The following is a 14914-nucleotide window of genomic DNA, read 5'->3' as shown; positions in this document are numbered from 1 at the left end:
TATCTTTCTCTATATGACCCTGTCAATTTACAGTTTCAATGTATTTATTCTCATATGGATAGAACCTTTCATTTCTGCATCAGTAAATTTCTCTCCTCAGGTTTGCAACTGCAACTCTAGTTAGGTAGCAATTCATGAGAACGAACGAATGTTTACACAGTGAAAAAATGAGCAATGAGAACAAACACATTTGTTTTTATTTACGTCCCTTGTTTGCGTCTATATGCAGCTACGAAATAGACTAGCCGGAAGTGTATGTAAATTTTATAGTTCAAATTTTATTGCATTCGGTTTTAAAAGTCAAGCGAATAATTATTATTAAATTGCAATGAGGCACAACAAATGGTCATTGGATAAAAAAAAAACAAGTTGTAAGGTAAATGAGTGTGGGCAATAAAACGATTGGAATTTCCGAAATGCATAACAAGAAGACTAAGAACCACAAGGGCTTCTAAGAATTTATTGCCTTCTTTAAGAGTGAAAAATGTTGGAAATGATGATCATAAAAATGGGAAATGAAACAACATAATTCAGAATCAAAAGAATTATCAGTTGGCAAATTGAATGAAGGCATACTCTGGCATTGATTTATGATGTCATGAATATTTATTAGTTTCTTAATGTTTTTTTTGAATTTCTCATAAAAGTTTATTTTGGAATCTAAATTTATCGATTTTTGGAATCAATTTATATGCCGAGTAAACTTAAGCTTGAGTTTTGGGATTATCTGAAAATTTCGTTAATATTCAGCTCACTGGAAGTAGATTCAGAAAAATGTGATATAAATTGAATGAATTACTTCAAGCTTCATAAATTGAATTTAAAAAGCCCGAATAATATCTATATTATTATTTAAATTCATTGTCTATTCTTCAATTCCCAATTGTTTGATCTCTTTTGTTATCTCAATTCAAATTCTTAAAGCCTAGAACTTAAGTAAGTGAGTGAGTGTGCAAGAAAAGAAAGAGAAAAAAATGTCATGGAAATATCAAAAGACAGATATGAAGAAATATAATCACGATATAAACGGGTGTGTAGCTCACTTACTATCTCACTTAATTTCAATGTCTATAGACAACCACATATATCTATATCATTACGTGTCTGAATGTTTACGAATAATACTGAAAAGCAGAAGCACGAAAAGAACGTTGAAAGCATAAAATGAATTTCATTGTTACACAATATATATGTAGCATAGAATTTATTAACTCCCTACTTGGCGACTTTTTTAAAAGTACAAAAAAAATTTAAACTCTTTTTTCAATTTTCTTCTTACATCTTTTTGAGTCAATGTGAGGCCTTTTGTGATTTTAAATGAGAATAAGAAGAATATTGTAAGAAGACCCCTATAAACTTTGAGCTCATATACCTTACAATTCAACATTAAGAGTTTATTACTAAACAGTTGGTGTGTATTGTCTTTCTGGCTCTCCTTTATTTCATCTTATGCAGCAAGCAGAGTTGTTAGGTACTCAGAACTGTTGGGTTCTGTTTGCTTTATGGGAAAATTTCTTATATTTTGAAGATTTTTTAGGGGCTATGTACTAAGTATGACAGTGCTGTATGATCATAAAAACAGGTTCATGAGGTTAGGTCAAAGAGTGTAACCAGTAATTTGACCCCAAAGCACCTCCCCATCTTGAATACGCTCTTGGATTAGATTGACAGAAAAATCAGTCAAACAACAACTCTGGCAGTAAGTATAGAAGAAAAACAATATGATATAAATGAAGATATAAAATTAAGTAAAACTAACATTTCATCTCTTCCTTCACTGCCATATCACGATAATGCTTCTTCATTACAGACATTTCACAACAGTATAAAAAGACAATGAGGATAGACATAAGAGAAAGAGAAGAAAAACCGCAGAATGTATGATATTTTATTGATTTTTTATATCTTCTGTGTAAAATTTCATGTGTTGATCATCCTCATTGTGTGGTTGGCTATTCATGCGATCTCTTGCAATATACGGTAATATTTATAGTAAGAAAAATTATGTTGAGAAAAATGGAATTTCTTACTCAAACAATAAATATCAAATTTTATATGCTTAAGATGTCTATATTTTTCTTTGTTACATTAATTAGCTTTTAATGTACTTAATAGTGTCGTGGAAACATTAGAAAAGTATTACAAAATGATGATGAGATGAAATTTTATGTCCACATAGAAAAAGGTAAGCAGAGGAAATTGAAGATTAACTTTTATAATAAATGTTTGCATAAAAGATTACAATTCATGAACAATACGGTAGCATACTACACGTGGGTTGATCTAATTTATTCAGCTTGCCTGATTTCACTGATGATGTGTCAGTTTATGACTCAAACGCTGCAAAAATGCCACATAATAAAAGTAAGTGGAGAAATGAGGTCACCTTTTCGCATGACATTACGATTGACGGGCATAAGTTCTGTCTTATGTTCCGTGATAATCAGCAATTGACATTTTTACGGTCATTTAAACAAAAAACTATGTAGACCTAACAATGTGGTTCGCTTTAAAACTCTAGTTATAGTCTATACATTCTTGTAGTCTATGCGCTTTTTTATGCCTTTTAAATTCTATTCCAGTCATTTAACTCATATCATCATCAACAGCATTTCTACAGTGAATGACCAAATGTACGCAAGTAGATGTATTTGTGTGAAAACAATGTTTTAGTCCAAAATAACATAAAAGACAATTGAATTACATTTTTTTTTTCGGTGAAAAAATTTACGTTCGTTTCCGGTTTTGGTGATCGCATGTCAAAGAAGAATTGGAGAACGTCTAAAAAGGTTGGAATTAAAGAAAAAGTCTTGTTGGACATTGAAAAATTTTAAAAGGCAATTTATATCGTCTAAGTGCATTAAAAGTTTCAATGAAGGAATTTGGGTAACGGAAATTTGAAATTTTAGTTGAATTAATTGAAAGGTATTAAGGCTGGTCGTTTCCGTTCGAGTGCGAAATTAACTCCTACTTTTTATTGGAACTGATTGTTTGTCTAACCTTGAATGGCGGTAAAAACGGTCATAAAATGATTTTGATTGAAAAAGGATGAGGATGTACATTTTAAGCAGAATCAATTGAGTATGTAAATCCATAAAAATCAGCGCTCTAGACACTCAATAAATAACCATTATTGCCTCACTTTTACTGAAAAATGTTAATCGCAAACATTATCATTGTCATCAATGTGGGTCTTTACATACAGCTTTAACTTTTATTTCATTTGACATTCTTTCATGATTTAAGAATTGCACATTCCATTTTTATATCTCTTACCTTTTATATTCATCCAGTTTTCTTCTTTCCTCAAACCGATGTTATAAGCTTATAATTTATTTGCGTTTTTTGTCGATGAATAATCATGAACGGAGGTTCTTTGTATGCATGATGTGAACTCAATTTCACTTAGACTTGAACAAATATTTTCTCTCCTCACAGTCAGCCACAAGAATGAGAATGGAAAATAAATTTTCTTTGTTTTTTCAAGTTTTTTCGTTAAAAATGAGTTTAATAAATTTTGACACAACATCACCGCATTTTTTGATAGACTTTCAACTCCCTGACATTATCATGATATGGCAATAAAAGCAATAAGAATGGAAACAATATTTTTATTGGCATGCGAACAATGTTGTAAATCAATACAAACGTATACGTTACAAAATATCGTATAGCACGTAAAATGACGGACGAAAATACAACAAATCAATCGATTCCTGTGTGCATTTCATTCATTCCATTCACCCTAAAAATATAAATCATGTACAGGTTTTTTTAACACACCACAGAAACAAAAATCCCTAATGTGCCGTACGTGACCTTTTCATATTCCCATCAATTTTTGTTTGACGGACGTCGAGAAATGTCGCAAAGTCGAAAGAAAATTGAGAAGAACAAAAAATGTAAAACACGTCCTATTGCAGTTACATTTTAAATAAGCTTGTTGCTTTACAGACACGTAGAGTCTTTATTTTGAGAGTGTGTGACCTTAGAACTCAATTTCAAATGTACATACATTATATTCCGGGAAATAGAGTCAACATCAATCACACAAATTTTGAGAAGAAAAGTTTTCATTCCGCTATGACTAGTTCCGCATGATGTCTTAATTATGAATTCGAATGAAAACTTGTTTAATTTAACAATTCTATAATTCCTTGCTATTGTTGATGTCGCATTAAACCATCTCATTTTTTCATTTATGTTCATTAACTAGAGCCCACATTTTTACAGTTTTCAAGAGGGTGGGATATCAAATTCCTAGTAATTATATATGTTCTCGTCGTTAAGACTATTATTAACGCAATACTTCAATTTTACGCAAAAGAGATTTTTATAGTAGAATTAAAATTATGACCGTACAATTTCCAAACAACATATGTGTACCATAAACATGAAGATATTTAATATTGTTCATAAGTTAATCCTTTGGCTGTGAAATCATGACATAAATGTTTTTAAATGACTATATTTTTAATGCTATGGTTGGTTAATAATCAGTTGTACAAACAAATGTGTGAACTGAATTTAAAGCTGGATGTCAATTTAAAATTGATCAGGTTTTGTTGTTTGTAGACCAAAGCAACTTATTCAACCTAGATAAGACTCACCATCTATACTACATACCCGAGTCTCTACCAACTCCCTTTCATTGCTGAGCCATCTTCATTTGTGTTGCTCGGCTCATTGACATCTGAATTCTTAGTAATCAGTAACTTCCAAATCAATTAATAAAAACTTCACATTTACAAATTTAATAGCACAGAAGTCTTAATAAAACATTAAAATAAATCCACATTGATCCACACTAATTCATTACACTCACAACATTTATGTGCTTCTCATAGAACTCAAATTGATTTATGTTGATTCAAGAATGCATTCTTTTGTGGTTGACATTTTTGATGTTTTTATGTTTCCCATTTTTACCACGAAAGGAAGATTTATCTCTATGTGAATGATTGCCACCAGTGCAGTAGCATATACATTGAAAATGCCAAATGGGTTTTTCCACATCATATTTCATTCAACAGCAATTCATTTTAAATAGTTTTTAAGCATATGCACATTATGAGGACTGCATAATTCTTAAGAATTATTTATTTAATAAACTTTGGATGACACTGGATGAAAAGTGCTTGAAATCTATGTAATTATGAGTTTTTTATTCATGAAACATTGAATGTTCTTTCCCTGCTACCATGAAATGTCAAATAAGAAATTCTGAAATGTCTTGAGGGGAACTAAAGTAATGAAATATTGTACCTGTTTAAATTGAAATAAGGGAATCCCTTCTAATTTCCCGATGTCTAAAAAGATTAATTTTTTTTGGAAAGGTGTGTCTCATTCTCCTCAATTTATGTTCATGTACGATATGAAAAACTATATTTTCTAATACAATAGATACCTGCATTCATATCAACTGACAAATATAGCAGTAAAGCACGAAGCTATAATTTTTTCTTTCTTATTCTTCTTTATTCTATTATAATGTTTAGATTGATAGATTTGTTAGGTAGGCAGCTCATGTATTCATTCTGACATGACTTTGCTAATCAGTCATATGCTGTTTAGTTTTTAATTATTAATTTGATCGTGATAGATGTATTAATTAATATAAAAGGAGAGGATTTAAGTTGGGGTAATAGGCTTGTTATCGACAAATAGCATCAAATGTGTTAATTATGCACACTCTACAAAATTATGCAGTTAGTTAAGCTATTTGTTGGGTAAATGGTCTGGAAAAGTGAGGTTATGATTCATTATGTGTTCGCTTTAAGTATGTATTATGCATGGTAAGGTTGGAGGATTGAAGGAATTGCAGAGTTCTCAGAATCGTCTTAATCGATTTGATACTTAATTATGCAAATAACCTGGTCATGTCCAAAATTTTAGAATCACTGGATTAATCTAAATTTTACAAAGTAATCACCCAAAAAAGCAAATTTCTTCTAACTTTAATTAAGATCATAAGCCCAGATTTAGTAAGGCAGCTTCAAACAAGTAAATTAAAGCATAGAAAAGATTAATTTATTCACAATAAAGTGATCAGTACATTAATAATACATATTAAAATAAATGTTTAATTATAAGATTTACCGTGACGTCGGCTCTCTATTGTAAATTTCGAAATCATGTTCAGGAAATCTGAGATCTTCCTCCCATAAATAATCATCTCTCTTGTTTTTTTGTTTACTACCAGCAACTCGTTGAACAAATTTGTTCCATTTTCATTTTAATTTATAAATCACAAATCACTTTTTCTTTTCTCCATTTCTCCTATTTCACTATTCTGTTTGTTTTATCTAAGGGCCATAATCATGTTCATCTCAAATTTTGCTCAGCATGATCAATTATCATCCTCATGCCATCATGATAATGATAATGTTTGACCCTGATTTTCTTAAAAACTAATTTTAATTTAGATTGATTGAATATTGTTAAATAGAAGCTTCAATTAATTACTTTATCCATCATGTAGTATACATGCCTTGAGCATGAGCGAGGAAACCCCTTCTCTGACATCACATGATGTGATTTTCGTGATTCAATATCGTTGATGATTCTTTTAAATTTCCGAGATTATTCCTCTCCTTGTATGTTGCCAGATATACATGTCTGTTTTACATGAATATAAATCTGTCTAAATGTGAGAAGGAAAAGCTATAACAAAAAGATTTCAATTGAGTCAAATTGTTTTGTTCATGAGGCAAAATTACCATCCGCCTTTGTCATCATCATTGAAATGTATTTCCGATTTGGATATTTAGGACGTTTCACTTTTAAGAATGTCTTAAACTTCATTATGTAATTATATTTATAAAGAATTGCGATGCATGCTTTTCTCATTTCATTCTTCGACTTTAATTAACATTAAATGATTTAAATTGCACACACAATACCGGTTATTCTTGTCACAATCCAGATATCTGACAATGTAAAACTCAAAGCAGTAATTCAGCATAACTGATCGAGATAATAATAAATAATGGCATTATTAATGTTATGAAATTTATTAAACATAAGGTGTCTAGGCATATCATCATTTTCTTCTGCTGCTCAGATCATCAAACTATCTAATTTTCTTTGCTTCAATTTAAGGTGTATGCTCTGAAAGACATCTTCATAATTTTGTGACTTTATATTGAATTTATGTTCAAATAATTTAAACATAGAAAGCTTTTGAAAGAAGCTTTTTAATGAAATTTCGCATCTTTTTCGCATCATTATTTTCGTTAAATTTTCAAAATTTTAATGTTCGTTAAGCTGTTTTCAAAACAACGCCAGTTAAAAATTCTGTTTTCATTAAAGTTTGTGTTTTTCTGTGTTAATTAAGTTGTTTAAAATAGTGAAGTGTGTATAAATCCATTCAATAAGAAGAAAGCTTTTCGAAGAACAGGATCCGGTGAGTCCAAACCTTGTAGATTTAAATTAAAAATATGAAATGAGATATTTGAACATAAATAAGTTGTCTTGTGAATTATAATAATTGGAATGAATTAAGTTGAAAAGAAAACGTCTATTGTGGAACAAACACTGAATGAATGAAGATGACGAAAAGTGAAAAACTCAAGACAGATCGTCTTAGAAATAATGAAGTGCTAAATTTAATGTCACGTCAAGGCATTTATTCCAATTCAATTTTCTCTTTTAGTCTTTTTCGCTTAATAATACTACACTCTCATCTTATTGTGTGTTGCTGTTGAAGTAACAATCATGCAATTTAAATAATCTTATATTACCTACTTGCCTATCTTTCATGCAAACTGCTAGTTGAAAGACATCTTTTTGATCTTGTGGATGTATGCTTATGATTGTCCACACTTACTATTAAAGTCTGAAATGATGATGAAAAGTCACAATTCCATAATAATTAAATTGTGCGAGAATATAAAGAATTGTGACAAAAAAATCTGTACGCAGTTTAATGTTGGCCATTTTTCATGCTTTTATGTGTTTCTCCCGTTCTCTTCCTTTTATGTACATTAAAGAGCTACAAATATAATATACCAGAACCGAGAATATGAAAAGAAAAGTATCAAGTCGCGACAAAAAATGTAAAATAAAGAACACTCAGTGTATATAAATTTGCAACAATTATAAGACTCGACTTACTGTGCGAACATAAATCATTACTTACTGCACAGCACAGTGTTTTGAGTCAGACACAAGCACAGCAGTTGAACTATAAGAACTTAACTTTTAATGTTAAATGAAACAATCTAAACACAATGACTTTATATGCGCCCATTTCTATTGCAACTTCCGCTATTAATCTTAATTACATTTGATATTAGAAACGTTTCCCTTTTTCCTATCATTTCTACCATATCGCTCGCCTACGCCTTAAACTATATATTTTCTCTCTTTCATACTTTCTGCAACTAGCATGAATGCTGTCTATAGTAGTAGTTTTGCAATAGTTGAAATGGGAACAATTTACATAGTTAAACAGTAAGGAACGAGTATATAGCAAAAATACATTTGCATTACTAGCAATTGTGAATAATGCTGGAAATATCTTGAATACATTTGAGCGTGTATTATGAAAATAAATTAATATGGGGATTTGAAACATTGAACACAGCACAAAAGTTAGTGAGAGAAGTAAATTTAATTCTCCATATTCAGTCATCGTCTTGCGAAAAAAAGAAGAAACAAAATTATGATTAACTTCCAAATTGAGCTAACGGATAAACTCGAAAGCTCAACGATCCATAGATTATGGAAGAAAAGGTGGTGGAAGGCAACAACATATACATTACTCATGCAGAAACATTAACCTTTTTGGAAACAGTAAAGTTTGCACTAACAATTAGCCGTGAATCGAATAGGCAACATTAATCTCACTTTTAGGAAGAAAGAATCGCGACATATGAAGTTTCTCTTGCTGGTTGTTATTTTATATTTTTGTGAATAACGGATTTGTTGGAAAACTTACTGCTGCTTTTGTCACTCGTCTGTTAAAAATTGTGAATTATAAGGTGTGACATTTATTTTCGTTTTCATAATTTTTTGCAATAAAAAAGCATAAACTTAAGCATTATCTAGCACGCGAGCATTTACTGGTGAGATTAACGATTACAACTAGCTGAAATGTGATCTATTATTATGATAATTAAATGGCTCTCTTGTTATGCAAAATTAGTCCATGCTATCTAGATTTAGTGAGTTTTTGCGTAACTCTGAAACTTCCTACTCAATTTACCAATCAACTCTCTTGGGGAAAGTAAGATAGTGATGGCCTTGGTATGTGATATTCATAGCTATAGCCTTAATAGTGTTAAATTCTAATCTGTGGACGCTTCGTCAATCAAGACTTTAAACCTTGACTTTATATATTGCTGAAGTAACCTGACTTTCCAGGCTCAATCCAATGAATGTCCTAAATTAAAATGTTACAATTATTTGGCCTGACTACATCTCTAGGTCAACTTCTATTTCAAGTTCCAATAACTCCCACATGACTATTTGACCTTTTCTAAAATTGAGGGTTGAAAAATGATGATGATCACGAAGACCTCGACACAAAAAAATTTATATGGCAGGAATCAGTCACAGGAATGTTAATTAATTACATTCTTTTGTCATTAATGATGATAGCTGCTTCGTGCAAATGATAGACGTAAATGTAATGAAAGCATAACAAAAACACATTCAACAGGTGAGGTGAGTATGTAATGGATACGCGTGGCTGATAGTGACATATGTCTTTTTGCATTAGGTTAATTAAAAAAAGCAGCATATATGCTTTACATTCCTAGAATTTTGATGACCTACTTAAGAGATTTTTTATGACACTATTTTCTATTTCGTTGCTCTTATAATGGAAGCCACTTACTCGAGTTCATAAATTATATTAATGTAGGGATTATAGTTGTTAAGGGCAATAGTACTTTAACTTAGATATATCATAGTCGTGTGCTTGTCCATATTTCAAAAGATAATAAGTGGATAAATGGAAATAAGCAGCAAAGTAAACCGGAAATTCTTGCCTCACGATTAAATTTTTTGTTGTTGTTTTCATTTCATTTCAGTCACTCTGCTTTATGCACAACCTTAACATGATATCAATATGTGTCTAAATTCAATATTTATTTAACGTTCTGCTTTAGTTTTTGTTTATTTTATTTTATTTCTGTTTCATATTCCATTCCTCTCATTTCCTTTTCACATTTCAGTCACACTGGATTTTTTTTTTTGGCATGGGAATCTATAGTTTTGGAAAAAAGGAACAGGATGGTTGATCAGATTGTCTCAATGCAGAATAAAGTAGGAACTGTAAGGTTTGAGTGAATTGGTGCGAATATCTGTGGATTATATCCCAGGTTAGTTAAAATTCAGGGGAAGGGGGTTTTGGGAGTCAGACCCAAGTTGGGTCACCAAACCCCCATTCCCCTCCCCTTACGGAAAGAATTCTTCAATTTCTAAGTGTTTTTCGTGGAAAAATCCCAAAAATCCCCCAACATTTTCGGGATCTATTCAAAAAATTCAACCGACTCCCCTCGTTCATCTTTATTGCTAGCTTTTACGTAATAAGTGACTGATCCGAGATAAAAAAGCAGCCCCTAAGTAATAAAACAATAATTTTAACAGTATCATTATAATTCATGACTCAAAATGCGTTCATACAAATCTCCAACATATATGCATGCCGTGCTTAATGTTTTAATGCTCATAATTCGAGGGTGACCGTCCATAGACAGAATTATTATATATATATATATTTTTTGCCATTAAATGCAGCGGTTCGAGATATGCTAATGTGTGTCACATTCAGTAGGATTACTCATGTTATGAATCCACAAAATATATTAGGTATATACAATACACAAATATTTCATTTCTGTCCCATTCTATCATAAATTATTATTTTTATACTTTATGCATTTTTTATTAGCATTTGCATGATATTGTTAAAACGCATCGAGATAGAAAGGAGGAAAGAATGAGCTTGGATGGGATGACATGTACAAACAAATAATTCAGAATGAGATATACGTATTATTTCGGGGAGAATATAAAATTGTTTATTTATTTTTTGTGCATGAACGTGAAGCAATTTTTCAATTTCCATTTAAGTAAATTTCTCTTTTTTGACAAAATACATAAAAAACATGAAAAATTCTTGTTAATTATTTTAAAATGTGGAAAATTGCAGCTCTATTTCTGTACACGATTTTATACTTTATTTACGGTACAACTTAATTAACATGTATTCAATGCCATGCTTTCGAGAGTGTCTGGAAGTGATCATAAATTTCACTTTTTATTCTAACTACGTCTGCTGTATGCTATACACATAAAAAATTTTGATTTTGATGCGCACACTTAATTAAATGAGGGAAAATGTTCTTTTAAAGAGCATAAGTATAGGCATAAGATCGCAATGATGATGAAAAGAATGAAGAAATGTAAATTAGGCTGAATAAGCAGCATATGTTGTTGTTATATGGAAGGAAAAAATATTAGTTAGTAAGCATAAGTAGTTGTTGCCTAAGACTATTTATTTTCATAGCAAGATTTATTTCAATATTTAAGTGATCAATATGCAGCATAACAAATGTTAGTTTTTGATAAAGAAATTTTCTATGGATTTTCCTAAGGATGAATGTAGATTATGGACTGTATTTATAGAATGAATGACTGGAAATTGTACACAGATGTGTACACGTCTCGGTGATAAAGTATCGTGCAAATATTAGCAATATGTTTATGAGCAAATATTTTCCCATATTTAAAAATTGATAAGAACTGGAACTTTATGCAATTTTATATCTTCTGAACTGAAGTCGTCGTTAACTTCTCACAAATGGAGTTTTTAAATGTATAATAAGCTAGTATGTACGAATTTAGTATAGCTATTAGCTTGTTTAAAATAAATCATTTAACGGACTGACTGCTAGTGCATCTTTAATGACTGTTCTTATTTTTTTTGGAAACGATAAGTCCGATTAAAATTTTAAAAATAAATCCGTCGGATTAAATTAAATCTTAGATTAAGAGCATATAATTAAGTGTGACACTAAAATACAACTGCCGGATAAAATCTTGGATATCCTCCATTTTTATTGGATATAGGTTAAAATTTTAACTAGTTACTTGATATTTAACCTAAAACTATTGATCCATAAATAAAGTAACGACCAAGATAAGATTAACAACTTTAAACTCCAAAATCATTTAAACCAAGGTCATGTTTTTGCATGCCATGCCTCAACATTCACAAGTCCTGTAAAAAATAATGGAAGAAAATGTATTTAACATAATGTAATATCAGAATGAACCGAAACGCTTATTGAAAAAATAATCAAGACTTGAACCGAGGTTCTTCAGTAAGTTGCGAGAATTATCATCATTTTCATTACGTTCCATACACATTCTTACCATTTGTGCTATCATGGACAAAAAGTTTATATTTCCAAACTGGCATTTTTAAGTAGCTATTGAAATAATGATTTTTTAGTGTCAGAATTGTTATTAAATTATTTTTTATGTGCCTACATTCATAAGATATTCAATTAGGTAACTTATTTACATGTTAAAGATGAATTACCGAATGAATGAATACTTTCGGAAGCAGTTAAAACCTTTTATTTCGTCACGATTCCCTATTGTGTACTTTATTTTCAATTTAATCGTTGGTGGTCAGCTGTAAAATAATTCCAAGCATACGCATTGCCTTAATAATTTAAAATTTAGTTCTTTGATGATTTTATTCCTTCTTTTTTTAACGACAAAAGTGCTAATATTTTATTATACCATTGAATTTTTTACAATTTATGAGGAACGCTGAGTAGTCCAGCCCTTTTCGGGTGTATCTTTTATTAGAGTCCAATCATACTTTGCTGTTTTTAATGTTCCATATACATGTCTTCTTTCAACTTCCTCAGTTGATGGGAACCATGTCCAGCCTTCATCAACTGAAATTTTCTTGAAACAAGCAGCAATTGCTGAAAAAAAATATCACGATTATTATTATGCCAAAAAATAACTATTTTAAGTGACTTACAGAAGAAGACACACATTTGGAATCCGAGAGTTGGATTTCTAACTGCCTTTCCAAAAACTCCAGCAGCTCCACAAGATCCAATAATGTAATTAATTCTAAAATTTAAGTAAACAATAAAAATATTCACTGGATCTATAAAAAATTCATCCTTACTTATCATCCTTTCCTCTAAGTTGGCATGCTAAATATGTACCAGCTGTAAACATTGAAGCCATTCCCATAGCTGGCCCAATCCATCGAGCATAACGAGCCATTGTTTGTAAAGCACCTTTTGGATGTGAATACATCAGAACATCCATTGTGGCTGCTGGAATTGCGCCGGCAAGCATGTATTTGTTGGTAGCTGCCATTTTACCAACGAAATCCTCGCCTTCTGGCTTATTGTAATATTGAGCCTTCGTGATGAATTCCATTTTGACTGGCTCCTAAAATTGCACAAAAACAGAGACATTATTCAATGCTACATACAGTTTATTCTGTTGATCTTGTTATGCTCTACATGATGAACATGATGTTAATCACAGGATATTGATAGAAACTTACAGGAATTAAATTTTCGCTGATGTTTTTATTATGTAAAAAACCACCACAAAAGCTTGCTAATGGTTTTTATCTGACTGAATGTCCAAATTTAAATTCATTTTGACGGTTGAAAATTTATGTTGAAATTATAGAGGTTGTTTCATGTATAGGTTAAATACAGAGGCTCCGAATTGAGTAAGAAGTGGATGTAGAAGAATTAGTTTCAATTATGTGGCACAAAGTGTTTTTAATAAGTTTAACTATATTTATTGAGTTTACATCCGCACATTTATTGCCGGGTATTTATTGTGGTGAAGAGAACTGTTATGACATCCTTAATGTTACAAGAGATTCAACCAAAAATGAAATTTCCAAAAATTATCGACATCTTGCAAGGATATACCATCCAGATATGCGAGAAACTGGCGATGAAGAGATATTTAAGAAAATAGCTAATGCTTATGAGATCCTAAAGGACGAAGATGCTAGGAAAGACTACGATTATATGCTTGGTAAATGATATAATTTAGTTTAAAAGTAGAACATTAAATAATTTACTTTTTATGATTTTTAGAGCATCCTGAGGCATATTATCAGAATTACTATAGGTATTATAGGAGGAAAGGACCAAAAGTTGATATTCGTCTTGTTATCTTCTCCACAATTTCAGTCATTTCATTTGTTCAGTATTTTGTAAAGAGATCAAGGTATAACGAAGCTGTTGACTATTTTGTGTCTGTTCAAAAGTACCGGAATAAGGCATTAGAAATTATTGCATCTGATAAATCCTTACAAGATGTCCTAAAAGAAGGAAAGAAGAGTAAAATGTCTAAGACTGAAATAAAGGAATTGCAAGAGAAGCAAATTAGGCAAGTTATAGAGGAGAATATGGACATTAAAGGTGCATATGAGAAGCCAAATGTATTCGACATTCTGTGGATCCAGATAATTATTTTCCCCTATACATTAGCTAAATATATAGCATGGAATGTCAGCTGGATCTATAAATTTACAATTATGCAAAAGCCTTATGGCGAAGAAGAGAAGCTTCATTTGATTAGAAAACATTTAGGCATGGGAAAACATCAATTTAATGCAATAGAAGAGGATACAATCAGCGATTACCTTAGAAAAGAATTGTGGAAAAAAGAAAAGTTTAAAGAATGGAAGAAAGCACAAGAGGAGGAAATGAAGGCTAAAATGGCAGAAAGCAATCGATACAAATCTTACCGACGATACATGAAAAACAATAAAAATCGAATTACTTTTGATGATTAATTTATTTATTGGTACACGCTTATATTTTTTCTAATTTAACTTTATTAAATAAATTTTTTGCTAACGGAATTTCAAAATTTGAATTTTTTACTCCCTGATTCA

At 30.8% G+C, this 14914-nt stretch overlaps 2 protein-coding genes across 2 annotated transcripts; one reads left to right on the top strand and one right to left on the bottom strand.

Moving 5' to 3' along the window:
- Window positions 1-12683: 12683 nt before the first annotated feature.
- On the bottom strand, window positions 12684-13635 carry ND-B14.7 (NADH dehydrogenase (ubiquinone) B14.7 subunit). The gene is made up of 4 exons (XM_070645823.1): window positions 13556-13635; window positions 13166-13437; window positions 13013-13107; window positions 12684-12953 (listed from the first exon to the last, which is right to left on the bottom strand). The coding sequence occupies exons 2-4, from the start codon at window positions 13423-13425 to the stop codon at window positions 12781-12783; spliced, it is 528 nt and encodes a 175-aa protein (XP_070501924.1). The 5' UTR covers window positions 13426-13437; window positions 13556-13635; the 3' UTR covers window positions 12684-12780.
- Window positions 13636-13725: 90 nt separating this feature from the next.
- Window positions 13726-14889, top strand: LOC139094687 (dnaJ homolog subfamily C member 25 homolog). The gene is made up of 2 exons (XM_070645822.1): window positions 13726-14046; window positions 14109-14889. Exons 1-2 carry the CDS (start codon window positions 13764-13766, stop codon window positions 14810-14812), a joined length of 987 nt encoding a protein of 328 aa, XP_070501923.1. The 5' UTR covers window positions 13726-13763; the 3' UTR covers window positions 14813-14889.
- Window positions 14890-14914: the final 25 nt, after the last annotated feature.

Source organism: Chironomus tepperi, unplaced genomic scaffold, assembly GCF_022539635.2.
Source record: "Chironomus tepperi strain 1889 unplaced genomic scaffold, CSIRO-AGI_Ctep_v1 contig_354, whole genome shotgun sequence".
Classification (NCBI taxonomy): Eukaryota; Metazoa; Arthropoda; class Insecta; order Diptera; family Chironomidae; genus Chironomus; species Chironomus tepperi.
Note: the sequence above shows the minus strand (reverse complement) of the source record. Positions and strands in the feature narration are given on the sequence as shown.